Source organism: Suhomyces tanzawaensis (genome assembly GCF_001661415.1).
Source record: "Suhomyces tanzawaensis NRRL Y-17324 unplaced genomic scaffold CANTAscaffold_1, whole genome shotgun sequence".
In the NCBI taxonomy this organism is placed as follows: Eukaryota; Fungi; Ascomycota; class Pichiomycetes; order Serinales; family Debaryomycetaceae; genus Suhomyces; species Suhomyces tanzawaensis.
The window spans coordinates 2,486,305-2,504,661 of NW_017963636.1; the positions used below are offsets into that span (position 1 = coordinate 2,486,305).

The 18,357-nt window shown below is 44.2% G+C and overlaps 6 protein-coding genes across 6 annotated transcripts; 5 read left to right on the plus strand and 1 right to left on the minus strand.

The window, feature by feature from the left end:
• Window positions 1-130: 130 nt before the first annotated feature.
• CANTADRAFT_4421 (uncharacterized protein) lies at window positions 131-2,940 on the plus strand (the record flags this gene model as incomplete). The annotated part of the gene is made up of 2 exons (XM_020209067.1): window positions 131-1,778; window positions 2,615-2,940. The coding sequence occupies 2 exons, from the start codon at window positions 131-133 to the stop codon at window positions 2,938-2,940; spliced, it is 1,974 nt and encodes a 657-aa protein (XP_020067549.1).
• A 1,026-nt stretch (window positions 2,941-3,966) lies between these two features.
• Window positions 3,967-4,731, plus strand: CANTADRAFT_45685 (uncharacterized protein; the record flags this gene model as incomplete). The annotated part of the gene is made up of 1 exon (XM_020209237.1): window positions 3,967-4,731. The coding sequence occupies one exon, from the start codon at window positions 3,967-3,969 to the stop codon at window positions 4,729-4,731; it is 765 nt and encodes a 254-aa protein (XP_020067550.1).
• A 361-nt stretch (window positions 4,732-5,092) lies between these two features.
• Window positions 5,093-8,650, plus strand: CANTADRAFT_4423 (uncharacterized protein; the record flags this gene model as incomplete). The annotated part of the gene is made up of 1 exon (XM_020209072.1): window positions 5,093-8,650. The coding sequence occupies one exon, from the start codon at window positions 5,093-5,095 to the stop codon at window positions 8,648-8,650; it is 3,558 nt and encodes a 1,185-aa protein (XP_020067551.1).
• A 565-nt stretch (window positions 8,651-9,215) lies between these two features.
• Window positions 9,216-10,832, plus strand: CANTADRAFT_45848 (ubiquitin-specific protease; the record flags this gene model as incomplete). The annotated part of the gene is made up of 1 exon (XM_020209253.1): window positions 9,216-10,832. The coding sequence occupies one exon, from the start codon at window positions 9,216-9,218 to the stop codon at window positions 10,830-10,832; it is 1,617 nt and encodes a 538-aa protein (XP_020067552.1).
• Window positions 10,833-11,461: 629 nt separating this feature from the next.
• On the plus strand, window positions 11,462-12,280 carry CANTADRAFT_28456 (glycoside hydrolase family 76 protein; the record flags this gene model as incomplete). Its single annotated transcript, XM_020208248.1, has 1 exon — window positions 11,462-12,280. A coding segment is annotated over one exon (819 nt), but the record flags the coding sequence as incomplete, so codon positions are not given.
• A 614-nt stretch (window positions 12,281-12,894) lies between these two features.
• On the minus strand, window positions 12,895-17,194 carry CANTADRAFT_75426 (P-loop containing nucleoside triphosphate hydrolase protein; the record flags this gene model as incomplete). Its single annotated transcript, XM_020211132.1, has 2 exons — window positions 12,895-15,672; window positions 15,715-17,194. 2 exons carry the CDS (start codon window positions 17,192-17,194, stop codon window positions 12,950-12,952), a joined length of 4,203 nt encoding a protein of 1,400 aa, XP_020067554.1. The 3' UTR covers window positions 12,895-12,949.
• Between the last annotated feature and the right edge of the window lie 1,163 nt (window positions 17,195-18,357).

Genomic DNA, 18,357 nt, shown 5'->3' on the forward strand with positions numbered 1-18,357 from the left:
TAGAATACTTCTACAATAGCACTATAGCTAGTGCTTTCCCATTCCACCGCAAAACTGAGTTGCAGTATACCTTTCTAGCCTTTTTTTCTGCCAGGATCGCCACTTTTTCACCCGTTTAGCTGTGCTTCAGATGTCACACCCATTCCACAGCTTGCTCAAACAGCCCTACACCCCGGCCATAGCTGCCCAATTGCAGTCGCTCCAGAGTAGTCTCTCACCAGAAGATGCCACCTACCAGAAAATCCTGTGGTACATCCTCAAACAGTCGATCCACTCGCAGATTGCAGTTCTAGACGTCCACAACATCCAACAAACGGTGCTAGAGTTGTTCAAATTGAACATCGAAAGAGGCAGGGGGCTCCTTGTGCGGAATATCATGAAGTGGCAGTTGAGTGACACCCGATTTACCGAATTATTTGCGTGTTTCATTGCTATTCTCAACTCCAAGCTCCCCAGTGTCGGCGAATTGATAGTGAAACGGTTGATATTACAATTCAGAAGAAACTACATGAAGAACAACCGAGCCATCTGTGTGTCGTCCTTGGCTTTCTTGAGTTATTTGGTCAACCAGCGAGTGTTGAGCGAAATCGTCATTCTCCAAACTGTCCAACTCCTTCTTGAAAAGCCCACCCACGACACCATCTTCATTGCCACCGAGGCACTCAAGGTCGTAGGTAGCTACTTGGTGAAGAACTCGCCTGCTGTGCTGGAAATGATCTTCACCAAGTATCGAGAGATGTTGAGAGACAACAACCTTAGGGCAAGCCACTCAACAATACAGCAGTTGTTGAGAGTAAGACAGACCAATTTCAAGGATTATCCATCAATTCCCAAGACCCTCGACTTGGTGGAGGAGGAGGACCAAGAGACACATGTGGTGGAATTGGATGAAGATATTGATGGTGAAGAGAACTTGAATGTATTTAGTTATGATGAAAACTACGAGGAAAACGAGAGAAATTACGCTAGTTTCAAGCAAGAAATATTGCCAGAACAGGTGCCTGTCGAAGCGGAAGAAACGAAGCCGGCAGAAGTGGTACACGACTTTACAGAAGCAGACTTATTGCAGTACCAGAAAACGGTCTATCTTAAGGTGATGTCGTCCATGTCAGCGGACGAAGCTGTGCATAAATTACTCAAGATGAACTTCCAGAAGTCCAAGGAAGAAAAGGCTGTCAACAACGAAGTTTTGGCAGATATGATTATCAAATGTTGTTCTCAAGAAAAGACGTACTCCAAGTATTTTGGTGTGATTGGGGAAAAGCTTTGTGCTACCAGTAAGTGGTGGCACGGGACGTTCGTCAAGCTCTTCAAGAAGTACTACGAGCTAGTTGAACTGCTTGAGGTGAACAGCTTGAGGAATGTGGGGAAATTCTTTGGGCATCTCTACGCATCGGATAAGCTCGCATTGGAAGAAGGCTGGGACGAAATCAAGCTCACAGAGCGAGACACAAACTCGGCGAGCCGGATTCTCTTGAAGTTTGTCTTCCAAGAGATGGTAGAGGAATTGGGAATCAAAGAGGTTATTGAACGTGTCATAAATGACACCTATGTCAAGCCCAAAATCAACGGGATTTTCCCCGTAGTTGACGTGACCCAACGGGACGCTGATGACATCCGTTTCTCGATCAATTACTTCACAGCCATCGGGTTGGGGGTTTTGACCGAGGAGATGAGAAAGGTGCTCACAGAATTGCCTGAAGATAGAGGAAGAAGTCGCTCCAGATCGAGCAGTTTCTCGCGTAGTGGCTCCAGCTACTCGAGGAGTGGATCCAGAAGTTACTCAAGAAGCAGATCCGGGAGCTACTCCAGAAGTCGATCCAGATCCAGAAGTTACTCCAGAAGCCGATCCAGATCCAGAAGCTACTCCAGAAGCCGATCTAGAAGCTACTCCAGATCCCGAAGCCCATCCAGGAGTCCTGCACGAATCACCAGTAACACCACTGGAAATCCGACGGGGTCTGAGAGTGGCTGAAAAAGTCACGTTCGTGTCCCAAAAGAGAAAGCAACCTAGATGGTTGCGACCAAACAGGCAGCGGCTCGTGCGCCACAGCAGCCTCCACGGACAGTACGGCAAGTTTGGGGATACTGCCAATGGATGGTGACGGAGACAGGCGAAACTGACGGCTGGAGAGCTACGGGCATGTGCACACGTGACTCTATGGTTGTGGATGCAAATGGGCTCTCTCCGGATATATCGGCGGCCACACCACACAAAACCAGCTGGATGACTCGGGTGCAAAAAGTCATCGCGGGTTTTACAGGTTGTGCTGGGTGGAATTGATGGGTAGCCGTCTAGCCACCCGGGGAAAAGTGAGCACGGGTGCGCCATTTGCGCCTCAAGCTGGTGGCCACATACACCCTCGTAGGCTGCTTGGCTCCTTCCCGAACCCCCTGTGTGGATACACCGACATCCGTAATCTCAAACCCCGGCTGGCATCTGGTGTCATGTCTGACACGGCAATTTTGCAGGTTGCACATCTTCCAATGAGCGGCCACGCGTTAACAATTACCTGCACGATTGGAGGAATTTTTCGAAACTCCGCGTATAAAAGGATGGGGGTGCCCAGCGGCTACCACCAGTTTTTTCCATTATCCACAACTACAATGCCAGCTCCATACGAAAAAGGTTCCGAAAAGAAGGGTGCTACTCTCTTCAAGACTAGATGTTTGCAATGTCACACCGTCGAACAAGGTGGTCCACACAAGGTTGGTCCAAACTTGCACGGTCTCGTTGGCAGAAAGTCCGGTTTGGCTGAAGGCTACTCCTACACCGACGCCAACAAGAAGAAGGGTGTTGAATGGAGTGCTCAAACCTTGTCCGACTACTTGGAAAACCCAAAGAAGTACATTCCAGGTACCAAGATGGCTTTCGGTGGTTTGAAGAAGCCTAAGGACAGAAACGACTTGGTCACTTACTTGATCTCTGCCACCAAGTAAGCTCGCCAGCTCATGCGAAAATGGTGTGAAACTGGATGTTTCCTCTCATAGATCTATTTCTATACAGCAACTTATGCGGTCATGTACATAATAATAAACAGTTATTTATCCAATAGTAGAATAATGCCGCACTGGGTCAGCCGGTCACGTGCGCCTGTCATCCCTCGAGGCTTGTGGTGAAGCAGGTCTGTTTCTTTCCGGGGCAAGCGGTGGTTCAGTGTTCCTGTGTGTGTGCTGTTGGGCTGACAAGACCTGTTGGGCTGGCAATACTCTGAAGACTTCACCGTTTGGAGCGAGTTGTGGTGATCCGGGATTGTCCGATCGCACCCGGAACCACCCTAGCTGCGAAATGGGTCAGCGGGACCAGCAGGGAGAACGGAACAGGCCAGAAGGAACAGACGAGAAAAAACCGACGCTAGCAGTCCATAGACGATCTAACCGACTAAGAGGCCAAGAAAACGGAAATGGGACCAGCAGGCCGAAGAGTCTCCTGAGCGTATTTCTAGTTCAGTAGTGAAAAGTGGGCGTTTTTTCATCTTCTGTAAGAACACATATTCAACTTGTAGATTGGCGATTAAAAGTCATTTCGGTTGTAGTTGGTTATTAAGGTTACAATTCCATGAGTTAGCGAAAACTAAGAAGAACAGCTACAGGTAACTTTTATCTCCCTGAAAAAAGATGGACTTACTAGGATTCATAGCTCAATTCCAATTATGCTAGGTTAGTCGACTGAATCAGCAGGTGAGCGGAACGATAAAATCGTAGGCTTACTGTTAAGAGAGTAGGGAAATTTACATAGTTTTCTTCACACAAACTTGCCACTCATCAGCGACTGTCATCAATAATAGGCAGTAGGGATGTGATTAGTGACCGTTCCCAACCTAGCTGTTTCTATAGTAGAGGTCTACCCCAAATAACTTCTAGTGGGAGTTCGACAGCTCCTCAGTGACAAAATGAAGCACGTGACCCAAATCACGCGACTCAATCACTAAAATCGATTTTTCACTTGGTGTGAACGTCACCAAAATGGATAACATCAAAGTCCCCGTGGAGGTCAATCCTGATGAGGATACCGAGTGGAATGATATCTTAAGAAGCCATGGAATCATACCTGAGAGACCCCCTTCTCCAACAGCCGAGTTGGAGGCTGCACTTGACGAAGCAGTCAAGAGACAGCACGAGAATAGACTTGAATCAAAGGATTTGGATGAGTTGGATGCATTAGAAGATGAGGAAGACGAAGAGTTTCTCAACTTCTACAAGAATAAGAGAATGCAAGAGCTCAAAAAACTCGCTGACAAGAAGAAATTCGGGTCAGTTATGCCAATCTCGAAAAACGAATATGAATCAGAAGTCACCAAAGCATCCAACGAGTCATTCGTGTTAATACATCTTTCCTTACAGTCCAGCTTACAAAGTCGATTACTTTCATCTATCCTTGTTACTCTTGCTCAAAAATTCCCAGAGATCAAGTTTTGCGAAATCCCAGCAAATAGATGTATCGAAAACTATCCCGAATCTAACTGCCCTACCCTTATAATATACCACAAGACCGCAGTTTTAAAGCAATTCATCACCTTGACCCAATTAGGCGGTAACGATACCAAAGTGAAAGACTTGGAGTCAGTGCTAGTTGACCTTCAAGCAGTGGAGATGCACGATAAAAGATTAGTCTCCAACCAGCAAGATGAGGACTTGGAAGAAGAAAGAAAATTCAGGTTCGTGAAGAAGTCGGTGAGGGGCCGTACCAATGATGACGAAGATGACGATGAAGACGATTTTTACGATTAGTTAAATAGATCATATCGTTAAGCAACTCCGTAAAGGAGCCGGTAGGCTGGCAGATGCCACAAACACGTAAATTATAGTCGATAGGTCCCCGTATTCAAGTTAGGATTGTTCGCTTAGATCACATGTCTACACACGTGATCTACACGAGCCTATTCAGGTACCCTGGCTTTGAAAATAAATGCATGGCCTAATGTCTGATGTCGGTTATCCTGCTCGAGTGTAGTTTAGGCAAATAATACAAACAACACGTCCCTTTTTTTCGGGGCTTTTATTTGATGTATTTATCATGATTTGTAAATGCTTTTTGGGGTGATTCTGAGTATTTGAACACCAACAGCCCAGTCAAATTTGATTATATTCAATGAATCAGTCCAAGAGTCCACCTCACATTAGCAAATTCAGTACAGAGGCTCTCAGGGTAGAGTTTCCTGCTGATAGTGCTTTGGATAGTGAGATAAACGAGGTTTTGGATAAATTGACAAGCGATGAGATCGAAGTATTGCTTAAAGAGTTGGAGACTGAAGAAAGAAATCTTCCAGCTAACAGTGATGAAAATAACGATCAAAAAGATGTGACTCTAGTAGAAACAGCAGATTCTAACTTGTTATCACCCTGGGAGAGTTCAAACGATACAATCGTGGTTGATGATGAAAATGCTTTAATTGGGCCAACAGTTAAGGTTGAAAAGCAAAAAACTCCCTTAAGTGTCGCGAGTAACCAGGAAATTACAAGCTCAATTACTTTGCAATGTTTAGAAGGATCAGATTCAGCCCCCAAAATATCAAATGCATTATCCTCACCTTTTCAAAATGGCCATAGTGGCAGCTTAGAAACACTCCACACCCAAAAAGATGTGCTTGGAGCTAAACATGATTTGCGGAAAAAGCCTTCTATTGTCTCGAGATTGGGAATCTTTTCTCAAGGTTCATTGATGCCCAAGAATCCAATAAATGTAGTGGCAGGAAGCACTTTTGCCACTATGGATAGAAAGGAAGAAACAACAGATGTAAGTGTTAGTTCTGATGTTGGTATAGATGAAACTTCATTCTCTGACCTTGATGTCGCCTTGGAGCCAAGCTGCCAAAACTTTAACATAGACGAATCTGAAGTTTCGCAGCCAAGAGGATCAGGGGCCAAGCTTGCAGAGAGAATTGGTATAGACGAGTCCACTAAAGCTCACCAGTTCCATCCAAAAACTCCAGAAGATGCCTTAATTAATGTATTAGAAGCGAAGAATTTGATTAACCGAAACCAATCTGAACGAGAGTGTATGACACATGTCGATAATCAGGAACATAGTGGGTTGGCAGACGAAAGTGACTATCACAGAACCAGTAAGAATGTTGGGATCGAAACGAGGCAAAATCTATTCAAACTTGAAGATTTCCACGACAACAGTGCTAACAATCTGTACCTCGATGATTCTATCTGCAGTGAAGAATATACCCAAGAGTCTATCATGTTATCAGAAGATATCTTGATTAATCCTGTCCACGAAGAGTTGAAACTAGAACCCGCAGTGAAAGAATTGATCCTTGACCCAATACTGAGAAGGGGAACTAACGCAACAAATGATGATTCGTTTCTTGAAATGGATGATTCTTATTCTGCAGAGTCATCGAAAGAATTAACGGATGAACTTTTAGAGCAATGGATAAAATCAGATGATGATCAATTGTTTACAATATCAAATAGGGCAAATCCTTTAGATCATTCACAGAAGTTATGTGAGCTTGATTTGCAAAAGCTGCCTGAAGTTCGAATGGATACCACTGAGATTTACATATCGGAGAAGGTGTCAAACCCTTCCAAAATTTTGAATCTCTTTGCCAATGCCTCAAATTTTGAGTACAAGGAGGCTAGGAAAATAAGGTTGTATCTTGACTTTTCATTTGTGGATCTACAAGCCTATAAATCCTTTCAAGATACAGTATCGTCGATATCTCAACTCAAATCAAATGAATTCTTCCTTTTGAGATTGGATCACATCGAAGTCAAACTCAGAACACATGACAAGCAAAACTCCAGATTTATTTTGGAGCAACTCAAGAAATTAGGAACGTTTTATAATCGTATCAAAATTTTGGGGCTATTTCAACTAGTATTAGATCAGAAAGATGCTTGTAAATCAAGCTGTTCTGCCATGTCAGAACTCTCAAATAATTTAGCAATCAGGTTGCCAACATCCTTGGAAAAATTTGTACTAGCAAACAGACTTGATTTAGATGACAACCTTATTCTTGTGCCCTCTTTGAAATCAGCTTCATTCTATAATTGCCAAAAAATGAATTTGAGTAAGTTTAACCTTACCAGAAGGCTAGAGCAACTTCATATTTGCGTGGGCAAGTTTCAACTAATTGAACTAGTGAAAAATGGAAGAACAGAACAGTTCCTAATTGGTCTTACCGAACTAAGAGAGCTAAAATTAACCTCCCAATTTTTTATGAGTACAAACCTTGAAAAGAACACAAAACTTCAAACATTGACCTTGGCTGGCCTCGACTTCAAAACTACCCGGAACTTGAGACTTCCACAATCATTGAAGAAATTGCACTTCGAAAATTGCATGGTTTCGTCCCATTTAGTCGCCTTTCCAAGTGGTCTAAGAAAGTTAAAAGTTCGAGGAGGAAAATGGAAGGAGCAACGCATCCTTACATTTAGTCAACTAAAGGCGTTACATATTGAGAATGTTGAGGCTACGGATCTAATAAAAAAAGTCAATTTTCCGAGGGGCTTATCAACTCTAAAAATCATTCAATGTAAGCTCAAAAGCTTGGATGGTATAAGGTTTTCAAAGTCGCTCCGCCATGCCGATTTTTCGTTCAATGAGATTCAATCCATTTCAGGGGTGCCAAACTATGTACACACTCTTAACATGGAAGGAAATTTTATCACGGAAATCGAGAATGATATTCTTCAACAGCTAACCTCCCTTAAGGTATTAAATATGAGTGATAACACTATGGTAGGGCGCCTTGAATCGCCTCCTAATTTGGAAGAGTTGATTCTATGCAAAAATTCAGGTCTTAATAGTGTCGAATTTTCTGACTCGATCAAGGAAATAGATGTTTCTTGCACTGGATTTACTGATCTTTCCGAGATATTCTCAGCAACAGAAAATGTTAAGAAGTTGAAGGTTGATGGCTGTCCCATCTCGAAGGTAGATGTTAGGGTTTCTAAGAATTTGGTTGATTTTAACTTATCTAATTGTCATATCACAGATCTCAACATCAAATTTGCACCCAAGGCTCTTCTTAAGACACTCGACTTGTCGGGAAATGAGTTGCATCATATTGGTCAGATTGACCCAAATAATAGCATTGAGCAACTCAATCTCCTGAAAAATCAAATTACATTAGTCAGGGGCATTGAACTTCCCAAGTACTTGTTGTCGTTAGACTTGAGTGACAATTTCATTGAAAAGTTCGATGTCAATGTACCAGCCAGTTTGAAAGATTTGAACTTAAGAGGGAACAATTTTCTGAATATTTGTGAAGTATCATTGTCGGAGGGCCTCAGAACATTAGATCTCAGCAATAATTCATTCGGTACCATTACTTCTGATTTTGCTACCCCACCTTGCTTGGTTGAGCTTCATCTTGAAAATTGCAGTATTTATTCTTTGAGCATGAAAATTACCCCCAGCTTGGCCCGCCTAAATTTGAGTAACAACAAGCTTTATTGCAAATCGTTCGAATTGTACCCTGAAGAAGAGAGCAAGACTACGGAGCTGCAGACGGTACTCGATTTAACTGGGAATTTTTTTAAAGAGATAAATTTCGAGACACTACATGGAGCACCGTTCACGTTCATAAAGCTATCAAACAACATGTTTGACGAGTTTCCTCCGGAGATCCCCGCGGAGATCCTGGCTGTGGTGTTCAACGACGTGCCTGGTGCGTTTGTCAAGAATTTCTAGCATAGTATACATTCCGTTATATCTCACGTGTCACTGTAGAATTTGAGACTACTCACAATGGACATGAAATTTGTGTCCCACTCGATCTTGCCCTCGACAGAGGTCACGTGACACGCAGATCACCCAGCCCGTCTCTGGTCCCGAGTCCATCACCGAAGCCATCTACACCGTACTAGCAGTAGCCCACAGTCCAGTCCGGTCCCGTTCACCCCCTCTCCTGCTTCCCCAACTTGCACTTATCTCTCTCGCACGACAATCCCATCTTTACTCGTTGCGATAATTCCATCTACAGGTTACACCTATCACCATCGCAAGTTTGCAGGCTACCATCAGGCTAATTTCCCCATCGAAACGCCCACCCTTTTTGCTTCTACTAGCAGCCTGACATAAGGCACCGCCATCTACCACACCCTGCCCTCTCACCCAGCCTTTGCTGTGTGTCCGAAGAACTGCCGCCACGATCTTGCTGCTGATTTGGCGACTTTTCAGTCCGGTCTTTTTGCATTTCATATTTATATGAACCCTCCCAGCATTTATTAGTCATTCCTAGCATCGTCCAGCGGCGATGTCTACCTCGAGAAAAACCACCCCTGGGCCATCCCAGTATGGGGTGTCTTCAGCATCGTCCTTCAGTTCATCCTCATCCAGACCTTCCACGCGTCCAGCCATTGAACTGACTCCTCCCCCCGATAATTATGCCTTGATCGGCCCCTGCTACCACGTCGAGTCAGTTCTCGCTTCTAAGGCCAAAGAAACTGTGTTTCTGACTTATCGCCAGGCGGTGATCATCGCACAATCGGTGAGTCCCGACAAAGTGTACCGCTCCAAGAAAGACGGAGGTGAGATACCGCATAACCGGTTGATCCACAAGAAGTCGGAATCCTTGAAGTGTAGCGACTGCTCGCTTAACAACTTCCAGCACAACTTCATCTGCTTGCAGTGTCCGCACGTCGGGTGCTTCAACAACCATGCATACACCCATTACAAACTCCAACAGCATTTATTCGGTATCGATTCCCACAACGGGCTCCTCTACTGTTTTCTGTGCGGGGACTACGTTAACCACCCCCAGCTAGAGCAGATCCGGAGCGAAATCGCCGATGGTACGTCAGCCCATGTTTCCGACCAGAACACTGAGTTGATTGCCAACAACTACTCAGACCCCGCAATCAAGACAATCAGTGGATTGAAGGGCTTTGTCAACTTGGGTGCAACCTGTTTCATGAGCTCGATTCTACAGACCTTGATCCACAACCCCTTCGTCAAGTATCGCTTCTTCAATAATGATTTCCATTATTTCAATTGCGATAAGAACGACGGCGAACCGGCTGACGAGTACAACGCCTGCATCACATGCAGTATCGATAACATTTTCCAAAACTTCTACACATCAGGCACGAACGAAGGGTTTGGAATGACAAACCTTTTGACCACTGCCTGGTACAAGAAGAAGTCCTTGGCAGGCTTTCAGGAACAGGATGCACACGAGTTCTGGCAATTTATCCTCAACGAGTTTCACCTGGACCATGAGCGAATTCAAACTAATCTTGGCCACGCCAGTCCCAGCCTCTCGGATTCGGGATGCACCTGCATCACTCACACCACGTTTGCAGGAGAGCTCCAGAGCTCAATCCAGTGTTTGTCATGCAAGTCAGTCACCCGAACTATCGATCCAATGATGGACTTATCCTTGGAGATAAATCATTTGAAGAATAAAAAGGGTGTTACATTGTACGACTGTCTTGACCTCTATACTCTGGAAGAGAAGTTGGATGTGATGTACACATGCCGAAGCTGCGGCGAAAAAACTAAAGCCATCAAGTCCTTGAAAATCAAGACGTTAGCTCCCGTTGTTTCTATTCAACTAAAGAGATTTGAGCATAATTTCAATGAGACTCCTACTAAAATAGATACGCCGGTGATCACCCCATTGTACTTAAACTTAACTAAGTATGCATACGATGCAGGTGCATCCATGGGAGTAGATGGCACAAAGGTGTATGAGTTATTTGCGTTGGTGTGCCACATCGGTTCAGTCAACACGGGGCACTATATTGTGCTCATCAAGAACGGCGCAGGTCAGTGGTTTAAATTTGATGACAGCGTGATCACCTTGGTTTCCCAGGATGAGGTGACCACCTCTAATGCCTACTTGCTTTTCTACATCACCCATAGAATCTGAGTACCTGGTATTATTTATCGCTCCCTGCAAGGGAAAACACCTTGTGCAGCGGCCCGGATATCCGATGCATCCACATTTATCAAATTGGGTTTGGATGCCGCGTCGAAATACGTCAACGCCAGTCTAGTCCCTTACGGTGCATATTAAAGCCTGCTTTAGCGACTGCACTTAAAAGTATAAATTTAGTGACCACTAAAGTGCCTACTAGCAGTGCGCATCTGCCCTGCGCTTCAGATTGTGGGTGCGCACTGTGCATTGGCGGGAGTTAAAGCTAGCGAATGATTCAAACGTGAGGTTCTGATACGCATTATTTACCAAAACACAATTACAATTGAGTTGACTTGAGGTCCGAGTGCAATTTTCCGGGTGTCTCTTGGCCAATACTCGCCAGTGATTGGAGGCTTTGTACCGTTTATACGTTTCAGGCCACTGGATCTTCTAATTTCACGCTGGGTGTGTAAGAAAGCTATTAATGGCCTCCCGAGTGGTATATAAACCTAACCAAAGTAGCCCCAAAAGTTTGTAGAATCAGCGTCGCTCACCAACATTCGTTACTCATGCTTGTGCTTCCCTTCTTTTACCTATTCGCTTTCATTCTGGCCGTTCCCATCCGCCGTGGTGATCAATCGTTCAGTGCATCCGCCGCATTCTCCGGTTCTATTAATACATTATGGGGCACATTCTGGAGTGATTCCGAGTCCTCTTTTAGTGACGGGGCACTCCACTGTCTGAACAGCACCTTTGACTCTCCTTCTATCTGGGATCTTGCCGTAACTGGAAGGGCCATCACCGCCAGTTCCGATGACGCTGGTATTACCAAGGTTATTAACAATTGTTTGGAATATAAAAACTCTGAAGGCTGGTTCTCGCTGACCACTGCCAAGGACCAAGATATTTACGTGGATGACAATGCTCAAGTGTTGTGGGTCTTCTTAGATGCTTACAAGAAGACTGGTAACCACGACCACTTGCAAATTGCTCAGTCGCTCTTTCAGTTAATCAAAGCTCAATGGGTGCAAAAGTCTGGTGGTGTGCGTTGGAAGCTCGGAGCACCTTACGTTGCTTCCATCTCTACCCTCGAGGCTGCATTGGCTGCTGCTCGCTTGTTTCAAATCACCGGAGATGTTGAGCTTATTGGGTTTGCCAAACAGTGTACTGACTGGGTTTTCAAGACTCTCGTTGACGAGAAGGATGGTTTGATTTTCGACGGGTTGAACTCTGACACCGGCGAGATCAACAAGGGTAAATTGTCTTACACCGTTGGTGTTATGCTTTCCACTCTTTCTATTATCAACAAGAGCACTGCTAGCGCTTCGATCCTCAAACAAGCCGTTCAGCTTGCCCAATCCGCACTCAACACCAAGGGTGTCTTCTACAACGCTGACGGATACTGGAACAACCGTTTGAGCTACTCCCACTTATTCTTTGGAGGTTTGGTTGACTTGCTCACCGAAACCAGTGGCTCTGCTTCCTACTCGTACCTGAGTGCTTTCCAAAGCATCAAAACTGAGGTGATTAGACAAGCCGTGAACATTCACGCCAATTTCCAAGTGCGTGATTCTGGCAGCTTCTCCTCAAGAATCACGACTTCGAACCCATCCAAAACTATCTGGAAGTATGGGGGAAGAAGAAAGCACCACAAGAAGGAGAATGTTTTCTCACTCGTCAAAAAAGACCTTCCTTCCAACTACTGTGAAGATTCTGACCAGTACTCGTTGATGAACGATGCGTCCGTTTCTCAAATCTTTTACTGTGTTAGCAAGATTCAACATTAGGTGTAAGTAGACCTATGTCGTTTCAACAACTACAGTTTGATTTCAGTCTTCGTGGAAGACTTTAGATACCCCTATGATGTTTACCCCAGTATTTAGTTTTTTTGTTCAATAAATGTTTTTTGTGATTAACCCATATTTTCAACATTCCGCTGTCATAAACCAACGCTCATGATTATGCAGGTGCTTATGCAATGCAGATGGGTTATGCAACACATATGGCAAAACATGCTATTTTCTAGCTGATTAGCGTAGGAGGTTGCAAAATAATATTGCCTCATCTACAGGAATCTAATAAATAACATTAATTAATGTACAGCGAAATAATTATGCGAGAAGAAACTATTAAAAATCTTCACTTGTGATATTGGCTTTATCACACATGCTTCTAAAGTGGTCGTAAGCGTCAAACAAACCACGAGGTGTTCCCTTTTCAACAATTTTTCCCTTGTCCATGACAATGATTCTATCGTACTTGACAATTGTTTTCAATCTGTGGGCAATACATAAGATGGTACAATGACCGAATTCCCTTGCAATGGTTTCTTGAATCATCAAATCTGTACCAAAATCGACTGAAGAAGTGGCTTCATCAAGAATCAAAATCTTGGAGTTTCTCACCAAAGCTCTGGCTAAAGCAATCAATTGTCTTTCACCAAGTGAGAAGTTAGTACCATCATCTTCGACAAGTTGGTCCAAGTGGAACTTGTGTAAATCATCATAGCCAACGCTGTTTTCAACATCGTGCTTGGCCTTCATGAGTTTAGGTAAATCCTTATCTTCGATCAAGCCACATCTTCTTAACGAGTCCCATAACAAGTCATCAGAGTATTGACTAGATGGATCTAAATTCTTACGAATTGAACCATGGAACAACACAGGGTCCTGTGGAATAATAGACAACTTAGATCTCAAGTCACGCAAGCCCATATCAGCAATGTTTAAGCCATCAATACGGATGCTACCTTCGTCCAACTCGACTAATCTGTAGAGGGCAGTCATGATGGATGACTTACCAGCACCGGTTCTACCACAAATACCAACCTTTTCACCTGGGTAAACGAAGAGATTCATATCCTTCAAGACGTGGGGTAAATTTGGTCTGTATTTCAATGAAACGTGGTCAAATTCAATGTAACCAGAGGAAGGCCATTCGGTTGGAGGAGTAAACTCAGTCTTCTGGTAAGGAGCTTCTTGTGGCAACTCGAATGCGTAGTTGTGTAATCTCTCAACCGAGTTCATTTCATTTTCGACTTCAGTCATGGCTCTGACAGTCAACGACAATAAACCAACAATTTGGATAACATAACTCAATAACAAACCAGTCGACGAAGCACTAATGTTAAACTGCTCAGTGATACAAAGCATACAGATGACCAAAGCAAATGCACTGGCAAGGATGTCTAAGTGAACACACAACCATCTTTGAGTTGCGACAGACAAGTAGTATGCTTCATTCATGTTGTCAAGGAATCTATCATTCTTTTCCACGAAGACATGTTCTGCTCTGAAAGCTTGGATAGTGTTCATACCAGTCAAAGTTTCGTTAAAGTTATTGTAGACCAAAGATCTTTGAGTGGCTTCCAATCTTTTGATTTCTCTTGACGAACCTTGGTAGAAGTTCGAGAAAAAGACGAAACCGAAAATCAAGAATGGAACAAAAATAGCAAACCAGGGCAAATAGGAAATACACAACACAACAATACCAATGATCAATGCAAGAGGGAAGATGAACAATCTCATTTGTTCACAGATTTCGTTATCCAAAGTATCAGTATCCTTGGTGAATCTGTTCAAGATTCTTCCCATAGGAGTTGTGTCCATGTAGCTCATTGGAACATGCAACACCTTTGCAACTGCCTTGACATTCAAAAGCTCGGCAGCATTGTTGTTCAAATAAGCTAACATGGTGAATTCAATGGCAGTGAAAATGACAGTAAGGAAAGTAAGACCGACATAGATTCCAACGTAGAATTTGTCAGTTTTGTTTCTCCACTTCTTTTCCATCCAGTAAGACAACCAAGTATTGGTAAAGACTTGGAAAAAGGTAGCGATAGCAACAAGAACAATGAAGACAGGGAATGCAGTCCATCCAAAGATACCAGAACCAAGGGAGATATACTTCTTGTAAACATCCCAAGAGATAGCATTAGTGGCAGATTCCTCATCGAGAGTGATTCTACCTAAAAGATCATCTTCACCTGTTTGTTCGGTGTAACTTTGTTGTTGGATCAATTGAACTTCTTCACCCTTACTCATCTTTTCAGGGTTCAAGTCGGGGTTTGCGGCGGCTTCCTTGATTTCATGGTCTTTGGAAAATTCGATCAATCTTTCGAAAAGTTCGTTTCTCTGCAAAAGATCAGGAACGGTACCAACATCAGCTGAACCATTACCGTTTAAGAAAACAACTCTGTCGGCACTGTCGATAATACCAAGTTGATGTGTAGCCAAAATAACAGTCTTGTTCTTCAACAAACCTTGGAACAAGTGTTTCACAATGTGACCTCCAACTCTAGAGTCAACGGCACTAATAACATCGTCAAACAAGAAGATTTGCTTCTGCGAATAGACCGCTCTGGCCAAATTGATTCTAGCCTTTTGACCTCCAGATAAGGTGATACCTCTTTCTCCAATTTCGGTCAAGTCCCTAGCGGGCAAGATATCCAAATCTTCCTCCAAAGCACAAGCATGAATAACTCTCTTATAGTAGGCTGGGTCGAATTGCTCTCCAAACAAGATGTTTTCTCTTACAGTAGCGTTTTGAATCCAAGGGTTAGAACACAAGATTAAGTCATCGTTGACATTTAACTCACCGGAGTTCAACTTCATGAAACCGGCCATAGCACTCAAAAGCGAACTCTTACCGGAACCGATAATACCAGTAATAATGATGAACTCACCTCTCTTGATGTCAAGGTTAATATTAGTCAAACCAGGGAACTGGTTGATGGACTTGTCGGAGTAGGAAGCATTGGAACCGTTATTGGAATTGTTGGAGTAGAAGTTATCCTTTTCATCCATCTTCAAAGCATGCTTTTCCTTCTTCATGAGCTTTTGACGAGCCTGTTCTTCCTTTTTCTTTTGCTTTCTCTGCTTTCTTGCTTCTTCACTCAAATCCCAGGCATCAGCCTCGAGTTGATCATGGAACGATTCCCAAATGAAATGGGCATCTTTGATTTCAATTGCGTTTTCACTAGTTGGGTCTGGGGATTCGTATCTTTGGCTGATTTGCGAGGAGTTTCCTTCGCCATAAGCGAGAGAGCCAGCGTTGATGTAAAACTTTTCGTTGGCATCATCCAACTTCTTTTCTAAATCTTCATTGTACTGAGAAGCACTCAAGAAATCAGTGACACGAGTGAAACCAATGTAAGCATCGGCACCAGTAGCTAAGGCAACAGGCACAAGCATAATTGCCTGGGCCAAGATAGAGAACAAACTCAACGAGGAGAAAACCTCACCGGGAGACTTCATTCTGTTGCTGGCCCACATGGTGATGAACGAGACCATCGAAGTCAAGATTGGCAAAGTAACAGCGTAGGCAGTGATGAAGTTTCTCAACACCTTGATGGTGAAAAGGTGCTTCATTTCCTTTTGTCTGACATCAGCAATGTTCAATTTGTAGGCCAATTCCCAAGCGTAAAACTTGATGACTTTGAGGTTGCTCAAGACTTCTCTCATCAAACCGATTCTTTGATCGGTGTACTTGACGACAGTCTCTCTGATGCTGAATAATTTTCCGGTCAACAAGACACAGATAACCAATGAAACAATAAATAAACCAATACCTGCGAGAGCTGGAACTCCGATGTTGACTAACAACAAAACAACAGCAATGATAACAGGGATAGGGAAACAGATGATCAAGGGCTGAAATCCAATGGCCAAATCAATTCTGGACAAGTCAGTACTCATCAAAGAAGTGATTCTGCCGATTGGGAAAATGTATCTTGATCTTGCCGATAAAGTGAACGATTTCAAGAGAAGCGACTTGGTCAAGATAGCCTTGGATTGAGCACCAGTCATCATGGCACAGTGGAAGAAATGGTTGACGGTAAGACCGTTCAAGAAGATCAAGATAACCGAGCCAAAGGTGTAGCCAATACCCTTGTTGTAGTTTGTTTCGATGTTGAAGAATCTCAATTCGACGAAGTCAATCAATCTTCTGGTGATCAAGGGAGACAACGCCTGGCAACAGAAAGAAAGCGCCAAACAGATGCAACTCCAACTGTATTGCCACTTGAAGGTCAAGAACAAGGCCCAGGCGACAATCCAAGAAGGCCATTCGAAGTTGGTCAAATCTGGGTTCTTTTTCAAGTGTCTAGCCTTGGCTTGCTTCAAGAGGTTGTTCAAGTTGATTTCGTAGGCATCGTGCATCACCTTGGTGGTGAGTTCGGGAGTCAAGGTCCACAAGTCTTGGGGAAGCAAGGTTCTCTTGTACCCTTTCAACAAGATGGGCCACAACCACCAGAAACCCAAACGCATGAAGGGATTGACCTGGGTCCATCTGTAAGGAATACGCTCCTCTTCAGGAGTCACAGGGGGAACCTTTTTGGAGAACAACCACGAGAACAATCTGGACTCGTTCTTCATGCCACCATCTTGGGCTTCCAACGATAAGCTTGAGCCAGCAGGCTTTTGTTGGGGTTCCAAGTTGGTCTGGGACAGAATGGACTCGACGGTAGTTCTGACAAAGTCGTCTTCCTTGGGAGGCTTTCTCGCGAGCTTCTTCTTGTTCTTTTTGGCACGGACTGGCGTCTGCTGCTCGTAGGGTCCATCTACTTGCTGATCAACATAAGTAGTGGTTGTGTCTGAGCTGTTGGACTGCGCAGGCTCGAGGTGGGTCAGGTATTGGTAGTGGGTGGGACGGTTGTAAGGGTTTCTTTGGTGGGACTCAGGAGGACTTTGAGGCAAGTTCTGCTGGGGCTGGTTGGAGTGGTAGGACCGTCTCATGTATGTGTTGTAGGGAGCCGAGTTGGGCAAGTAGTACTCTTCAGGCAATTCCGAGCCACGGTTGTAGTTGTCTTCTATGTCGCCGTCGTCCTGGTTGGAGGACTCTGGGATGTAGTTGTTGTATGTGCGTCTGGACATGGTACGGTGGTATTAGCAGGATATTAGCACGGGTTAGCAGAAGATTGGATGTAAACTCTGATGTCCTTTTATATTAGACAGGGCTGGTGAAGGTTCTCCACGAGCAAGCTGCAAATGGCAAGGTAATGAGCTGGATGGCAACAATCGTAATTGTCAATGAGTCTATTGTTCGAACAATGCTAGCTGGTCTGAACGCAGAAACTCCACAGAATGATGGCTAGCGATGGAACTAGGAACAACACAAGCTGGGGAAAGCCAGATAATGGATCTTTGTTGTGGTCCAGGGGTTATGGACTTGGGATCACCTGGTTAATAATAGTGACTGGCAGTGCGGGCTGGGACGAGCGAAGTGTCCAGCAAGCTTTGTTGATGGGTATTGTGGGAGGCCTGTTGTGGGCTTCGTGGGGCTCTTGAGAGACTTTGGGACTTTGTGGGTCTTTTGAAGTGCCAGTACTTTTGCAAAAGTGGGACTATTCTTACTGATAAAAAACGGAAAGAATAAGCCAGGCAGGGATGATCTAAGGGTAGCGAGTACGGCACACGACGGGTATAAACACGGGTATAAGTGGTGTCGGTGGAGCACAAGCAGAAGAGGACGAAAATGAAAAGTGGACGATGGGCGAGGGTTGGCCACTTATTTCTACTTTCTCATCGTTTCATGCCTG